At 38.0% G+C, this 17770-nt stretch overlaps 1 protein-coding gene and 1 long non-coding RNA gene across 2 annotated transcripts in view; both read right to left on the bottom strand.

Annotated features, from left to right (window-relative positions):
- The window catches only part of LOC127354591 (uncharacterized), a 235707-nt gene that overhangs the window by 174296 nt on the left and 43641 nt on the right, over nucleotides 1-17770 (bottom strand). The gene's annotated exons all lie outside the window — the stretch shown is intronic.
- The window catches only part of gabra2a (gamma-aminobutyric acid type A receptor subunit alpha2a), a 46190-nt gene that overhangs the window by 7901 nt on the left and 20519 nt on the right, over nucleotides 1-17770 (bottom strand). Inside the window, exons 5-8 of the mRNA XM_051384039.1 lie at nucleotides 12532-12752; nucleotides 8900-8982; nucleotides 6606-6749; nucleotides 4576-4728 (exon numbers count right to left, since the gene is read on the bottom strand). Coding sequence (XP_051239999.1) covers nucleotides 4576-4728; nucleotides 6606-6749; nucleotides 8900-8982; nucleotides 12532-12752 — 601 coding nt within the window. The remainder of the gene's footprint in view (nucleotides 1-4575; nucleotides 4729-6605; nucleotides 6750-8899; nucleotides 8983-12531; nucleotides 12753-17770) is intronic.

Here is a 17770-nt window from a genome sequence, read left to right on the forward strand (position 1 = left end):
TTTCTCATGGACTAGTTATGACTGAAAAATGAAAAGAGTACAGTTTCACTGAGAAGGATTTTATTTCTTTTTTTGAACCCTGAGAGCTACCATTTGCCTTGGGCCCTTGTGTGTATAGTGAAACAGTATATAATTAATGGTGGACAGAGCTTTCGGGTCTGTGAAATGAACTCAAAGTGGAAGTGTCTTAAACTTGCACTCTATGTAATGGCCAGCAGGGGAGAGCTCCATTGGCTGCAAACAAGAAGTCTGATAGTATGGAGTCTAATAGAGAAATGAGGCGAGTTCTCACTTGATTCATTCGCTCAGTAAACATTTTCCTAATGAGTTTATGTTCTCAATCTCTAGTTTCAGTCTTCTTCAATACAGCATGTTCACTTAGGAAACTTTGGTCCCATTTACAGTAAAATAGACGATAAAGCAGGGTATGCTTTAGGGCGTGGCTATCTTATGATTGACAGCTCGTTCTCAGTGAGTCCGTCCAGCTCAACGCACCAAACTCAGATCAAACCGTCAAAGACAGGCAGTGCTGATCAGCTATATGGATCAACATTCTGTTAGTGCGTTGCCTATTTTTCACCTAAAATATTTTCAGAAATTGTACTGTTTGTCTGGAATATGAGAATGTGTGTAACAGGGTGAGCTGCCATTGTTTCCTGCTATGGACAAACCGAAACTACGAGCAGCCACTGAGCGTAGATCAACTCACAGTATGTCAGCGCTGCTGGCTCCATAAAACACAACATGATCATGGCCATAATGCCAAACTCAAGGCATCAAAATGGTACACCACAAACCAATGGGTGACGCGGGTTCACACACAGTTCTAACACCAATGAATGTAGGGAATCTGTAAACAGCCTAAGTGGCATGACTCAGCTTGCGTACAGTACAGATGAAAGTATGTCAGCTTATTATAATGTTATAATTATAATAACATTTCTGTACACATATATATATTATAAAAAAATAATACTCTTGATTCTTGAGAGAAAAAAAAGAATCCTTTGTTGAACTTTTGAATGCTGAAATTTGAACATTTTATGAACTCTAAACTCTCTAAAAAACTATGGAAACTCTGAAGGCCTTTTTTTTTTAAACGGAAACAATGGACACTTGACAATTATCAAGAACTTTAAAGTTTATGGCTTCTTATGCTTGTTTAAATGTATAAATTGCCTCATAAAAGTCATTTAGGGGACATTTTGCAGATTAACTATTGTTAATTATGTTAATTATGATGATCTGGTGTCTGATCATGTTACATGATTGGGAGGCGTGGTGTGCAAACAATTTTTAACCGCACTAATGTATTATATAATATGACAGAATGTAGAGTACAAAGTCTTTGTTGTAAGCTTAAGTTACTTGTATACTTAATAAAAGACAGAATCATTTTCTGAAGAACATGTGAATGCTTGTTGATTTTCTGACCACTCTTAGGGGCCCTCCTTTTCCACTTTCAGCAGATGAATGTAAAAACATCCTTCTAGTGTCAAACTCTGCACATACAGCATTCAAACAGTACACTGTAGGAACAAGAAGAAACACTGATTTCTGACTGGAGGGGACTTTAAGTTATCAGACGGTGGTTTTCTGATCTTGCGTAGGCTATTTATGAACCAGGAAGCAGATATCTCTGTCACCAAGAACTCCTTTACTAGGTCACAAAATGCCTTTCAAGACAACCTTTCTTCTTTGCCCTGTTTGTCACAACAGATAATGACTGTGTTTATTAATGTGTATTATACTTCAGTGGATAAATGGAAAGAGAGCATTATATTAGCCCCAGACAGGTCCCTGACATTTTACCAAACGGGAAATCAGAGTGTGGGTGTGGGTCCTGTGTCCTCCGGCAGATAAGCAGGGCGAGACCTCATTGCAGGCATGACCCCCATCTGGTGGCCTGCCTGCAGTGGCCTGATAAAATGTTCACCTGTCAGCATGAACACTCAGTTTACAGTCTGCGCCGCAAACAAGCGCCGCAAACAAGCCCCGAAGGTTCGGGTGAGAGTTACCGTTTGGGCTCTTTGTGCTTTTCTGTTTCAACAGTGGCAATTTTGCTGGTATTCCAAGTTAAAGGCCCAAAACACAATAAATTAATGTATACCAAACGAGTTTGGAATAATATAACATGCCAAACTTACTTTCTTTTTTCTTTTATAACATCTTTTTGACAACAGTTGATGTCATTTTTGATATGATGGCATTATGGTATTTAGTTGCTATGCCAGTTGGAAAGCGTTTCTTTTTAATTCGATTTTATTTAGTTGATTTAAAATTCCATTTGAATTCAGTTCTTAAAATTATTTTTTTTTTATAAAATGATTAAGCAGCTTTCACTAGTAATTTTAAGTTACATTAATTTAGTTTTGCAAGTTACAGAAACATTCCTGATTATGTACTTTTTACTAGGTATTTTATTTTCTCAGTGCAAATAAGCTACTTGATCAAGAATGTTTTTTTACCTTACAAAATTCAGTTTGTTTCACAGTGTTGGCAGTTCAAACATGCAAAACCTTCCACCTCTCTCTCTGCTGCATGGTGTCACTCTGCCAAGCCCCTCAAAAACTAAAAAACTATAATATAAAACCAAAAGTAGAGCTTCATCGTTAATATTAGTATTAAATTAAATAATATTCATATTAAAAACTTATGCTTACATGTAAATATCAATAAAATAGTATTTAAGAATTTATGAAAAATATAACTTTCTAAACAGGGATATTTTGCATAATAAGTATGTTTACTTTGATACTCTTAAGTACATTTACTTGTGTACTTTTACTTAATAAGATTTGAAATGCAGTTTTCTTTCACTGGGAGTGTTGGGAGCTAATGGAGTGTTGGGATCCAAGGATACCCCTAAATATGAACTTGTTCATTTGAAGTGTTCAACTGAAACACAAAGGGACATGTTGGAATCCGACCATGTGCTCAGAAACTCCTGAGGCCTGTATGTACCAGTAAAAGCCTGATTGTTGTAGTCTTTTAGACAAAGGGAACACGCCCGCCAGATAACAGACCTCAAGTGGGGGTCCTGGAATGCCAGGGTGTGTTTTATAAGTCATAAACGACCAAACACAGGCCCATCATTGGTCAGAGATCTTTGGACACCAGACCTGTCATCACGGCTATTTAAGCCAGAGAGATGATCTCTTCTCCTTCTCTTCTCATCTTCCTTCAACTCGCTCACACCCCCCCGGGTGATAAGTTCTGGACCTCGGTGCGGCCTGACCCACCGACGACGCACGACAATAGGATTATAGCACGGCACAAAGGCCTGCTTTTTCCTGCGATACTTGCACCAGCGGACATCGCACAGCAGACTGTTTGGACTTCAGAACCACAATTCTGATCAGCCTGGCTGGACCACGTACTGGGCATAGACAGACAACTTAACAGAGTTAACGGCTAATTATTGTTAATGTTGCTGATGTGTTTTATTCAGGTTACTGTGGTATTGTGATGTTGATTTGATTAACTGAGGTTACTGTAGTAACTGTAGTCTTTGAGACAGTGCTGAGGTGATTTTAGTTTAATGCTTCACACAGACATCGTCTTTGCATACACCAACTCCCTTAAGGCACCGTGAATCTAAAAATCATACACACACATATTTGGTCTACATGTGGAGAGGGATTCAAACCCTCCCGCTTCTTCTATCTCTGTCTCTCACCAGCACGTGTTCCACATCCTGGAACCTCTGGTCAGAGGCCATAAACCTTTTATGACGCCCCTATGCACACACACACACACACACACACACACACACACACACACACACACTCCTTTTTTTTTCTTAAGTTAGATTGTATATTGTGTATTTTTCCTCTGTTTGCTTTTATTATATCTGGTTAATAAATGTTTGTGTTTACATATGCTGGCCTATTTAATTTCGTACAAGAGTGAGTGATACCAACCTCTTCTATGTAGAACTCCAAAGCTCTCACTCTAGCTATTATTAATGACTTTGGTTGTCATTATTAATTTAATTATTAATCTGACTTCTGAATTAATAGTTTAGTGTAATTTTTATGAGACTGATCAATCAATTATTGGTTATCGTTCCCTTATTTAAGGGTGGTGCCCGAGGAACTTTAATATTATTATTATTTTTTTTGATAACCATTAAACCATTAAACTAATACAGTTAGACCACTCTAACACCCTACGTCGTAGAGCACAGAGACAGGAGTAATGGAGTATCTTTACATTGTTGTACTTAAGTAAAATATACCTTCCTCCTTTCTAGTTAACGTGCATGTGCATTCACTTTTTTTACATCCTGCCACACTCTGCTCCTCTCATTTCAGTTTCCAGTATGACTGACATAATGATTATTATTATGAACACCACAAAAAGTCACATTTAAAAATCAGCGACAATGAATGATATCACAATACTTTGCCAACTTATATGCCAGGTAAACAAGGTAGCTAGCTTGCAAATTAGCTACGTAATGTTATGCTATTAATGTTAATTAACTTAAACTTTCCACATCATCGTGCATGTGTATGAATCTATTTTCTCTGTGGAAGTGTGGAAAGTGTTTAAAACATAAAAGAAACTCACCAAAGACAGTCCTGGCGGGCACAGACTCTCGATTGAGCCAGAAGGAGACCTGGGAGAGGATGACCGTCATGATGCAGGGCAGATACGTCTGGATCACAAAGTAGCCGATCTTCCTCTTCAGATGGAAGTGAGCCGTCATGACGGTGTATTCACCTGAGGACAAGAAGTTCAATTAAACACTAATGAAAACATACCTATGAATATTATATTCCATTTCTGTCAACATATCCTCCTAAATGTTACACACTGGACTTTTAAAAGGCAGTAATTGACAGATGGTGTTGATAACAAACCAGAGTGGAAGTGAAGTTGATTAAAATCAAAATTAAAATAGTAAAATTCAATTCAATTCAATTTTATTTGTATAGCGCCAATTCATAACAGAAGTTATCTCAGGACACTTTCCAAAATAGAGCAGGTCTGACCGAACTCTTTATAACATTATTTACAGAGACCCAACAGTACCACCATGAGCAAGACCTTGGCGACAAAGGCAAGGAAAAACTGCCTGTTAAAAGGCAGAAACCTAGGACAGACCCTTCGGCTGTAGGTGGGTGGTCGTCTGTCTCAACCAGTTGGGGTGAGAGAGAGAGAGAGAGAGAGAGACAGACAGACAGACAGACAGACAGACGGGTGCACAGCAACAAAAGTAGCAACAACTACACTAATAGTAGTGACTGATGATGATGAACATGACAACAGCAACGATGGGGGACAATGAGCAGTGACAACAGCAACAACAGTAACCATAGCTATAATAACACTTATAATAATAACAACACTAATATCAGTGATATTGGCAATGGCAGTCAAGCAGGACCATGGCAGGAGGCTCCACCAGTATCCTGTTCCACAGCAGAGGAGCTTGGTAACTGAAGGCTCTGGCTCCTGTTCTACTTTTAGAGACTATAGGAACCACAAGTAGCCCTGCATTCAGAGAACGTAGTGTTCTAGAGGGGTAATAGGGTACTATGAGCTCTTTAAGATATGAAGGGGCCATACCATGAAGAGCTTTATAGGTGAGGAGGAGAGTTTTAAATTCTATTATAAATTTTACAGGGAGCCAGTGCAGAGAAGCTAATACAGGAGAGATGGGATCTCTTTTTCTAGTTCCTGTCAGTACTCGTGCTGCAGCATTTTGAATTAATTGGAGCCTTTTAATGGACTTATTGGGGCAACCTGATAATAAAGAATTGCAGCAGTAATCCAGCCTAGAAGTAACAAATGCATGGATTAGTTTTTCTGCATCTGTCTGTGATAGTATGTGTCTAATTTTTGTAATATTAGGTAAATGAAAGAAGGCAGTCCTAGAGGTCTGCTTTATGTGGGAATTAAATGACAAATCCTGATCAAAGATAACTCCAAGATTTCTGACAGTGGTGCTAGAGGCCAAGGTAATACCATCTAGGGTAACTATATCTTTAGACAGTGAGCCTCTAAGATTTTTGGGGCCAAGTACAATAATTTCACTTTTTAGAGTTTAATATCAGAAAATTGCAGCTCATCCAGGATTTTATGTCCTTAAGACATGTTTGTAATTTAGATAATTGATTAATTTCATCAGGCTTGATCGATAGATATAACTGCGTATCATCTGCATAACAGTCAAAGTTAATGTAGTGATTCCTAATAATGTTGCCTAAAGGGAGCATATATAAAGTAAATAGTATTGGTCCAAGTACAGAACCTTGTGAAACTCCATGACTAACAGTAGTATTGAAAAAAATATATTATACATTTATTTATTAACTGATAAAAAAGGGGCTGTGGATGTCCAGCTACCAAAATGGTAGCAGAAATGGCCCTGAATGTATTATATCTGTATCTTATTTTGGGCTGTATAGTAAACTATTTCTCTATATATTGCTGGCAACTGCAGTTGAGCAAACCTGAACATGGAAGTCTGGCTGTTGTGTATTTTGCCTTTAACCCAGTACAAAGTGCAAAAAACATTTTATTTGTCCAGACACTGGTATTCTTCTTAGTGTCTCTGCTGCTTGTCTGACTTGAAATGAGTGTATGATGCTCACCAGTGCTGGATTTAATTGTCTCCTTCCCCACAGTCTGGCCCACCAAGTCGTACTGGTTGAGTCTGGATCCATCAGCTGCCACATCCACTGACTGGGAGGCATTCCGAGTCCAGATGTAAGTAACCTCTGTCTTTGTGTAGGCATCTGGTGCAGAGAGAGCAAGGATACATTGATCAACAAACCCAATCCTGCAAATCCCAACACACCAGAGCTCCTTATTAGGGTTCAAATTACAGAGATCACCTCCCCTGCATAGCCTGACACCAACAGAGGTATAATTACTCCCACACAGAGAATCAATCTTATCACTTCATGAAGACTATCGTGTGGTTCGTGTAGACAGCAACTTTTAGTGTTAAATAATAGGTTGACTCTTTTTCAACCCAGACCTTAATCGTTTATTATTTAGATGTTGTGTCAGAGTGTGAGTGAAGTTGTTTTATGCCTGAATAAAAAACAACTTGAGCTTCAGTTTTGAGAAATGTAATTGCTCATTGTTGTTTTATAAATATCATTTTTAAATTGTATTCCTTAAGGCTGCATCCATTGGGGAAGTTGCACAAAATAGAAGACATGCCTGTCTATTGCGATTAGTTTGTCAGAACTGATGCTTTAGAGGTGGACTGATTATATCCTGACAGTAGTACATGAGACAGATAATCTGTGAAAAAATCAGGTTCCTCTGGCTGCTCCTAGTGCTCCTAATGGCATTTGGAAAGATCCACTGGGCCAGAACAAAAACAACCAATCAGAGCCAAGAAAGATAGTTGATTGTTGAGCTTATCCCCAAGGTCAAATACCAATGCCGGGAATGAGAATCAACAATCAACCATCTTCAGGCTTCTAACCCAAAGCGTCTTTATATCTTTCTTGGCTCTGATTGGTTGTTTTCATTCAGGTGGATTCTTGCAAATGCCATTAGGAGCACTAGGAGGAGCCAGAGGAACCTGATATTCTGTCTCATGTTCTACTGTCAGGATATAGACTATTGTCTGATATAGTGAAAGTTTCAGCAAATATGACAAAAAGTTATTTTCATAAAAGTTACCTACTGCAGCTTTAATCTTACTTACACTTAAGATTAAAGAAATGTATGTTCTACCTGTTGATTACTGGTTGGTATAAATCTGCTACATTACTACACAACTTGTCTACATTACAGTTTATTCCTTTTATACTGTACACCAGGCTACCAAAGTATCATATTTTATATTAGTGCTTGGTGGTAAGATCTTCTACTTAAATATATTCTACTGTCAAGTATATATTGAATATAAAAACCTTTACTGTCACCATGTATATACTAAAGGCTTGGATTACTACAGGGTTTCCAAGTTCTAACCTTTAGTAAGAAAGGTATGCAATTTGCAACGACAACTTTAACATTGCTTCCTTTTCAAAACAAACTTTTTTAAAATACTAAATAGATATCTCTCAAATGGTTTATTGCACAAGGAAGAAACACATGAGTTACAACAGCTGTTTCAGCTGTGAACGAGTATGGTGGTATATGAAAAATTAACATCATAGGGGTATTCAATACTATTATACCAGTTCATCCAGTATCTCACCCAGCACTATTTTATTTCATCTTATTCTGTTTTATAAATGTATTTCTATATTTTAACTACTGCACTATTTAGGTCTTAGATTTCTCTTTTTCTCATTTTTCATTTACTTGCTTCATTTTCTTTTATACATGCACTGTTTGAGGAGCCTGAGAACAAGAATTTCACTGTCAGTGACTGCTTCAGTGTGATTGTTGTGGACATTACATAAAGAAACTTAAAACTTGATTATATTATGTAACAAACATGTTACAGTGCCACCAACTGTGACTCTATTGGTGTTTCTTTACACAGTAGAATATTGATGATATGTAACTCATTATTGACAATCAGTTTAAAAAGAATGATCTGTCATTCTGGGCAGAAAAACCAGATGCTAGTATGCAAAAGAGGCTTTACTATATTTTACAAAACTCAATTTTCCAGGCAGGTGACATGGGACATTTCTATATTTTATTATTTCCCGCTCTAATGCCTACTTTGTATATATATATATATTTTATTTTATTTTTTTATTTATTTTTATTTATTTATTTATTTTTTAATTACCTTTGAGCATTTGGGAGGCAAAATAAATGTTGTACATTTTGAAAAAAGCTATAAGCAACATTTTACTGCAGTCTTTTAAATAGTGAACATATCCTTCATGCTTAAAATTATGCCAAGGTTGGGTTGTTGAAAGAGAATGTGTAGTATTGATGATGATGTGAATATGTTCACACTTACAGCTGCCAAACTTGAGAGGACATGAGTGCGAGTCCATGGGGAAGTCTTCCAGGTGCATTGGGCACTCAGCTTGAACCGTTAGCCTGGCAATAAACACACACATTATACATTTGTTGAATTAAATCCTTATAGAGAACAAAACACATTTTCTTTTCTGTTTGGTGTTGCGTGGAAGCTCTTATTTTCTCTACATCACAACCTAATTATCTTACAAACATAATGGATGGTGTTCATCTTTCATTTTTAAACACATAATGATTCCAAGATAATGATTGCATTTTCAAATGAAATCTTGGTTTTATGAATAAAATGTGTCATTATGTTTCTTGAGAGCTCAAGGTTTTCCAACAGGGTACAGAGCAAGAATGACAGAACCTATATATAATGTTACCGTTATGACCACCAGTTGTTATCTGTAGATAATGAGATTATTAATCACAAACTGAGAGTTTGATACAGCTGCGAGGTCTACTGATATTGTTGTCATTAAATGTGAGGTAAGATGCTTGCTGTGCACTATTGATTTTGGGTATGTTCTATTTGAAGACCCTGGAAAGGGCACCTCTGCTTTGTTTTTAAATGCCCTTTATTATCCAAGCCACTTCGCTGACTGTAAATCTTAGTCATTGTGTTGTTATTGTGGCCACCCAGCTTTTACGGAAGTGACTGTCCACATAAGGGAGTAAATGTAATTTATAAGGCAGAATAGAACTAGCAACTCAACAGTTTTATTGGCTATATAAATATTATTTAAGATTATGGGCTTTGTTTTGTGAATCAAGTGTCTTTGACCTGACCTGACCTTGCTGAAACTGCACACTGGCAATGTCAGTCGCTACACCACTCTGGTCCTGATGGGAATATCTCAACTTAATCTTATTTTAAGATGAACCTTTATGAAACTTGTGATCCTCTGATTTCAAAACAAAATGTCAAAAGAACACATTTTCAGTCCCAACTTAAAATATGCCAATTGATTAGTGGCTTCCAGGCATGATGCTGTAGGTGCATAATTTCTGCATGCACAGGGCAAGTTAGCAATAAAAATGCAACAGTTAAAGTTTGATTAGGTTCAGGCCCAAAAACAACTTGGATGGTTTAAGAAAAGATTACGTAACACAGCTGATGTAACTTAAGTACGTAACTTAAGCAGTCTCCTGAGTTTGTTTGAGCCATCCATCCACCCCCACCTCCTCCATGTGCAGACTTTTTTGCTCTTTATACTATGTCACCTGACTTTGACGGAGGGCATGTTCAGAAATGATGCAAGAGGGATTCCTACAGCGTCATATTTTAAAGCGGAGGGCCACTGACCGAGCTGCAGTAGTTGACTGACTTCTCTGACTTTGGAGAGGGACTAGGTTGCTCCAAACATTAATTTGTACTTTTGTTTATCACCAAATACCTGCAAAACTAATGATATTATCACCAGAACATCAGCATCTTAGCATTGTCATTGTTAACTTGATAGCATGGTGACATCCCTGGGCAGAGGTACGTAGCTGTAGACTTTTAGACCTGTTTCTTTATTTCATCCATTAACAACCAATAGCTCACCATGCTAGAGTAATGTACACATTGTGGACACTCTATTTCCACTGGACACTGTGTACCTTCTTGTAACATCTACTTGGATGCAGAAGATTGGCACAGTGACAGATCCCAAACCAAGTCCAAAGTACTATATGCAACAAATACAGTAGGCCCCAATCTGACCTGAAACTTGAAGCTTTGTGGAACTCATACAGCAGAAAGACAAAGTTAGCAACTAGCTGGTGAACATTGTTTCTACCAACTCCTGAGAAAAATATGTCTCTCTAACTGCCAAATGTTCCACAGAGACAGAGCTAAGAGTGAATGTTAGATAGTCACAATACTAGAATATTAGTAGTCCATACCAATACCAGTGAAATTCCACTTTTCACAATACCAGTTCGATACCACGGTAAAAATGTCCCAATCAAGTTTTTTTTGCCCCTGATCCTTATTTAATATCTGAGTCCAATACTTGTATTTTCCTCAATAAAACAGGTAAATAGCTCTGCGTTGCATTAAGAAAAAAAAAATCCCTGCAACCAAGCTGTTCCTTAATCTTTTTATACTATTAATATTAATATAGCCTATTATATATGTATACTGTATATATGCATATATTTATATAATACTAAATAACTAATAATCAAAGCAGGCTATACAATAGTCACTTGCCTTGTCACTTTTTCTCTCTCTTTAATGTGTTGTTGCTTCAGTGCAGCCTTTACCTGAGTGACCTGAATGAACTGGATTCTACTGTTTATTGTCCTCGTCTGTACATGCCTGGATTACATTAATAACTAATGTATATATACTCTTATTTGCTTTTTGTTCGAGACGTGGAGAGTGTGTGGCGACGCTCAACGCTGTCTGTCTTGCCTCTAACCAGCAGTTCAGCCCCGCCTGCAGCGGTGTTTCAGTGCGGCCGGGACTGAGCTCCTGTACACACACTTAGTACAGAGACACTAACGGAGTTGAGGACGGAGCATTGTGCACTAAAGTTTTTTGCGAGTAAATCACCTGTACAGTTGCACTTGTCATTGTCTTTGATGTGTTCCTGTCCTGACATTTAATGGGCGACTAGAGTATTTGTAGCCTATATAATGCGCCGTCAGGTTCGGAAGAATTGCATCCTCAGTACCTACAGTACTGTAGAAAAATGAGTACTCAAAGTTTTCCAAATTTTACTTACAATTGGTACCGAAAGTGTCGGTTCTTGGGACATCCCTAACTGCTAGATGTGCAAATAAGACACTGATAAAAAGTTGGCCATATCAAATGAAAAAGGTAATGATATATCAATGTTGTGGTCACAAATTGATTCCACTGCCAAAATAATAGTTATTGCATGGTTTAAAACCATGCACATATCAAAGTACACTAAAGAAACACTCACTGTCACCTTCATATCACAAACAAGTTGACCGACTCTATGGTGAGGTTCCTGAAGTGATGGCTGCCAAGTCACATAAACTGCTGTTTGTCTTTTTTCAATGGGTGAAAATAGTTTGTGAAGAGTTCTGATCGTGTCATCTGTCTTAGAGGATAAATGTAAGTAGTGTCAAAAATGTCAATCTAGCTAAAACAAAAACTTGTAGTAAAAATAAGTTGTTGCTGTGTTGGTACAGATCTATTTAGTCAATATCTATTTAGTGAATAGAAAAATTACATTTTTACACTTTGTTGTTATTTTTCAGTACACACACACAGGCCCGAAATACGGATTTATGCACACACAGGACCTACTGTATAGACATGCATTACTTTATGGTGAGATGCCAGAGTAATGGGGCCATCATATAGTCCAAGCATTAGGGGTTCTGTGCCTTGCTCAAGGATACAGCAGTGACCAGGAGATGAACTAGCACCTCTCCAGCTACCAGCCGACATTCCACACCCTGGTCCATGCTGGAGCAGTTCAAAAAGCATGGAGGGACATATTTTGCAGATGTGATTAAAACCAGTTAAAACAAAACCAGGGTTTCCTATCCAATGATTATCCCACTATACAGGTGACACAGAATATGAATATGCAGCTGTAAAAACTGGATGATTAAACATATTATATTATCACTTGGAAAAATGATAAAACCAGCTACCTCATAGTGTAGAGCAAGGTTCCATCCTCCATGATCCTCAGCAGCTTGTTGGGCATGGTCATGTTGTGGGCCACAGATTTCTTGCCATTATGGAAGAAGGTGTCAGGGGTCCAGATCTTACTGGCCATCAGGTTGTTAAGAGGCAAAATGTTCATTGGTCCATGGAACTTCAATCGCTCATCCTTCCAACTCTGACGGAAGAAAACATCTACGGTGTACTCCTGAGAGAGACAGAGCAGGTATATGCAGTGTTAAAAGAGCTGTGTCCCCTTAAGACCCATGTGTGGGTATGCTGACTTGCCAGCAGGAGAAGAAGAGAAGGTGTAACTGATCAGTTTATGTTCATGATCAATGATGTTTTGTTTTGTTGTCAGGGTAAGCCCTGTCGATGCCATGACTTCTGCACCAGTACACCTAATCGGACACTAACCCCTAATCCTAAAGGCGTTGTTATACTTCAAATAAAGTGCTTGTCTTCTTCTTCCACATCTTTCTGACCTAGACACAAGTACTTAAAATGACACCTGCACACATAGCTGAGCAATGAGGTCGATATCTGCATCAAGGTGAGAAGAACGTATTTCTGTCAGTGTTCCTATGTATGTGGCTTGTGGAAAATCAGTGGCTTTGCTCTTGCTCTGTGGCCTTTTGTTTAGTTTTCTTAACATTTCAGCACCATACTTGGAAATGTGCATTCAGTTCTGATCAGTGTTTATGCTGTCTTTTTTACAAATTAACCAGGATGGGTAAACATAAAGTCATATGGACTGAAGGCAACTCATTGATTGGGCATGTCATCCTGCATCATCAGTGCTATATGTACCTCAAGTGTAAACCTATCATCACCTATTGGTTTGTGAAGTACCATTTGGATGCGTTGAGTTTGGCATTATGGTCGTTGCGACTGCGAGTTGATCTGCGCTCATTGGCTGTGCAGTTTTGACTCGTCCATAGGTTTTGACTAGTCACACACATTCTCATATTCCAGATAAACAGTATAAATATGTTTGTGAAATGATTTTAGGTGAGAAATAGTCAACGCAATAACACAATCTTGATTCATATTTGATCAGCACTGCCTAGTTTGACGGTTCTGTGTTTCGTGCATTGCACTGGACGGACTTTAAACTCTAAAGGTGTTTTTTATTGCAGCCAACTGAGCTGTCCCCTGCTGGCCATTACTTAGAATGCATGTTTAAGACACTTTGGCGTCAGCTTCACTTTACAGACCCGGAAGCTCTGTCCTACTATCAATGGCGGCTGTGGCTCAGAGGCAGAGCGGGTCGTTCCTTAATCAGAAGGTTGTGGGTTCGATCCCCGGCTCCTGGTGCCACATGTCAAAGTATCCTTGAGCAAGATACTGAACCCCAAATTGCTCCCGATGCATCGGTGTGTGAATGTGTGTTTCTGTTCGATGGACTTTGCCGTCACTGAGTGAATGTGTGTGAAAGGGTGAATGTGGCACGCAGTGTAAAAGCGCTTTGAGTGGTTGGAAGATTAGAAAGGTGCTATACAAGTACAGATCCATTTACCATTTACCAATGATGTACCCACAGAGGGAGGGAGAGAGAGAATCAAATTCTGGTCACTGACCAGGTTTAGCAACACTTCACTAAACCTGATAAGAGATAAGTGATTATGAGTATTAGTCCAGACTAGAACTGGATCTTACATTCAGTAATAGGGACAAACAGACAGAAATGGGCCATTTAGATTCTAATATTACAGGAGGATTATTATCATTGTCCCTATTATGGTATGCTTAAATACATGGAGTAAGACAGAAGCTCAACATAGGTCTGTTTAACTTCTTTTCACTTGATGATATATCTGGGAAATCCACTGGTTCACATGGTGATGTGCAGAATTGTTACAATGGTACAAAATTATGTGGTATAAATGTAGCCTTTATATTGCAATACAGATCGAGAGATTGCCTTCTAAACAGTTCACAATCAGCACATGGATATTAGTTTATCCTTTTAATTTCATGCCAAAAACACATATCTACTACCACACATGGTCTGCTTTGCTTTCACATGATATAAATGAATGGCACCAGAGTATGCTTGGAAACCCAACTTTTCAGGTGATCTTGTTCTGGTTGTTTAGTTCGTCTAAACGAACCGAACAAATGGATTAGGTGTGACGGCACCCTGAAGTTTTCTATTTCCTGGCAATTATGCATAAAGCATATAGCTGATAAGGATGTTCCCTTTTTATGTGTCATTGTTGTGGAATGCTTTGTATTGTATCCTGCATGCGTATGCATAATTATGGCTTGTGGATTTGGTGTTAGATCAGATGGGCTGATCTAAGGTTCACTTATCCATAATCCTCTTATTTGCCTTCTGTGTGTTGACCACAGCAAGTTCTATATCAGTTAACATCATTTCGGGTGCATATAACTAACAAAATACCCCCATCATAATGAGAACCTGATTAGGGTACATATTATAAATCATAATGTAAACCTTAATGATCATAATGAGAACATAATTAGGAATGAAATGATTCGTTATCTTCTGGCTAATTTCAGCATGTGTTGTCTCTGCAGCTTTATGGATGGTGATGTTGTTGGCCCATTAGTCTGCCCATCTTACTGTCCAATATTTTGATTAAGAGCAAGATGTCTGTGAATGCCGTTTGTACCATCCATCAGTCTTTAATTGGGTGTAATGAACACTGCAGCCTCTGGGGGCTTCTTGCAGGGAATTAGACTTGTTGAGTCAGGAGATGTTAAAGGGCTGAATCGCACAAAGTCCATCCTAAATCCCCCTAATTTGTGTCTAGTTCTACAAATACTTTAGGCTTTAGTTTCCCAGGTTTTTTAATACATGTCATTTATACATCTTTCCCAATTTAATGGAGGCATTGAAAAATGACAATTAAAAATCCCACAATGAAGATTGCTGTATGCAGTTTATTTTCTACTGAAAAAATACTACTCAAATCTATCCACATGGATAGATACAAGTGGTGGTGATTTTTATTATTATTTTCCTACTGTTGATTGAAGTGTTCTCATTTATACTAAGCAATACCTTGTTTATTAGTGCTGTTGAGAGACTAAGATCTGTGAAATTATACGTGTGTCTGGTACATTGTACTTTCTAACCAGGCATGTCCTGTAGTCCTGTTTTGTCCTCAGCCTCAGATGAAGGTTTGTCACTTGATCGTGGCTCGGCCAAGCGGCACCTGGCCGGGTTCAGACCTGTCTGTCAGTCTCAGATCCAGCTGTTCCCTGAGGCAAAGTGTCAGCCACAGTTTACATCAACATCGCTGAGGCCTTTAGTCCCTCCAGCCGAGTGGAAAGCTTATCTCCCTCTCTCGTCCTGTCTCTCTCATTACTCCGCAGTATACGTAGAAACCACATTTCCATATGGGAACAAACCCATATGAGTTAGCCACCCCCGCTACTGTCAGTATCTTTAACTTTTATGTTCCAAGCAACAATGTTTAAACTTAAGAGGGAAAAAGGGAAATACTTTAGTGTAATATCAATTAGTAATTACCATTACATATAGTTAAAATAAACTATAATCATCTTCTAAAAGCTGTTGAAGAACAAAAGGTAAGTCTGGGCAGTCAGTAGGTAACTAGAACAAGATAACTTTCTCCTGAGGTTTTGATTTATTGATGTCTGTTGGTGTGTAAAGAGAACTTCAAAAATGTTGCTTTAAAGTACCTGTGTGTACAATTTAATGGCACATAGCGGGGAAAAAAGGTGCTATCTAGTGCCAGTGTTTGGTTTGTCTGTTCTCGGCTACTGTAGAAACATGGCAGTTCGACATGGTGGCCTCTGCTGAAGAGGACCCATTCCCTCTGTAGAAAACAGCTCATTCTAAGGTAACAAAAAACAATTCTTATTTTCAAGTGATTATACACAAATGAAAACATACCTATGAATATTATATTAAATGCCTAGTGCATTTGCTTTATCATAAAATAATTGCAAAGACATTTTTTAGCTATGTAAAATCCAGAATTGTATTTGTAAAAACATAAATATCCACATGTTACTTTTCAGTAATCAGTTTTGTCAAAGAGCTGTTTTTTCGCCTGGTGGATTCAACCAGAAGCTAAAACCTTGAATCTTGTGGGATCCAGTAGAAGCAGGACACTGTAGGTCTTTTTTTTTTGTGTGTGTGTGTGGGGGGGGTTAAACCTCTGTAGGTTGTGACTAATGTTGTAACTGGGAAACTGGGCATAGTTGTTGTTGTTGAAATAGATCATTATGATGCTTATTTCTCAGAAATATGTGCAGCCATGGTCCAATCTGTGACGGTGATACAATCTGAACCGTGAGTTTTATCATCCGTAGCAACCTTACGGAGTTTATTGATTTTATAAAAACAAAACTAATGGGACCAGCAAAAAATGAGGACCGAGTAGAACAGGAAGAAAATGTGACATCACTGTGTTAATACTGAAACACTTAATTATTTATCATTCTATAACATCTTTATAGGTCAAGTCTCCGTATCCTTCTTTCCAACATCAGTGTGCTGTACTCCTCTGACTTTTAAAGTTCAACAGTGGCCCACTTCCCCTAATGTACAGTGCAAATTTCATTTGATTTCATTTTTAATATATTAGTAATATGAATTACACTCCTGTTCTAGTGAGAAGCTGGATCACAGGTAAACATTAAAGAAAGGAGGGGAAAGCTGCATAATTCAAATGCAGTTTTATTTAACTTTATTTTCTATAAGACCATGTTTCAGTATTAGGTTTTCACATACAACTTACCAAGGCAAATTTCTTGCCTTGGTAAGTTTAAATTCAATTAAACATAGAAAAAAAAGGATAATAGAGAGAATAACTAATATAAAAAAATAGAGACTGTAGGCAAGTTAGAACATTATGATCTGTATCTGTAAACATGTTTTGTGCCTGCAAGCATAATTTTACAGGCTGCAGGGCAGAGAATTGCAGACATTTGACATGTTGACAACATGCTAATTGTTTTGTCAGTATCTCTGAGATCAACACAATTGGCTTGCATGAAGACACATCTATCTGAATGCACACACTTTACAAACAGAAAACGAAATACTCAGACTTGAAGAAATTCCCCTTCAAGCACAGACCTGAATAAATAAATGCTCAAAGAAGAGATTACAGGTGCCGGTTTAAATGTGCAGTCTTACAAAACTGTATTTTCAATACTAAAGAAGGTAAAATGTGCCAAAATGTTGATCTATAGAAAAAACAGAAAATAGACCTCTCTCTCTAA

The sequence above is a fragment of the Dicentrarchus labrax genome, unplaced genomic scaffold (assembly GCF_905237075.1).
Source record: "Dicentrarchus labrax unplaced genomic scaffold, dlabrax2021, whole genome shotgun sequence".
NCBI classification, from domain to species: Eukaryota; Metazoa; Chordata; class Actinopteri; family Moronidae; genus Dicentrarchus; species Dicentrarchus labrax.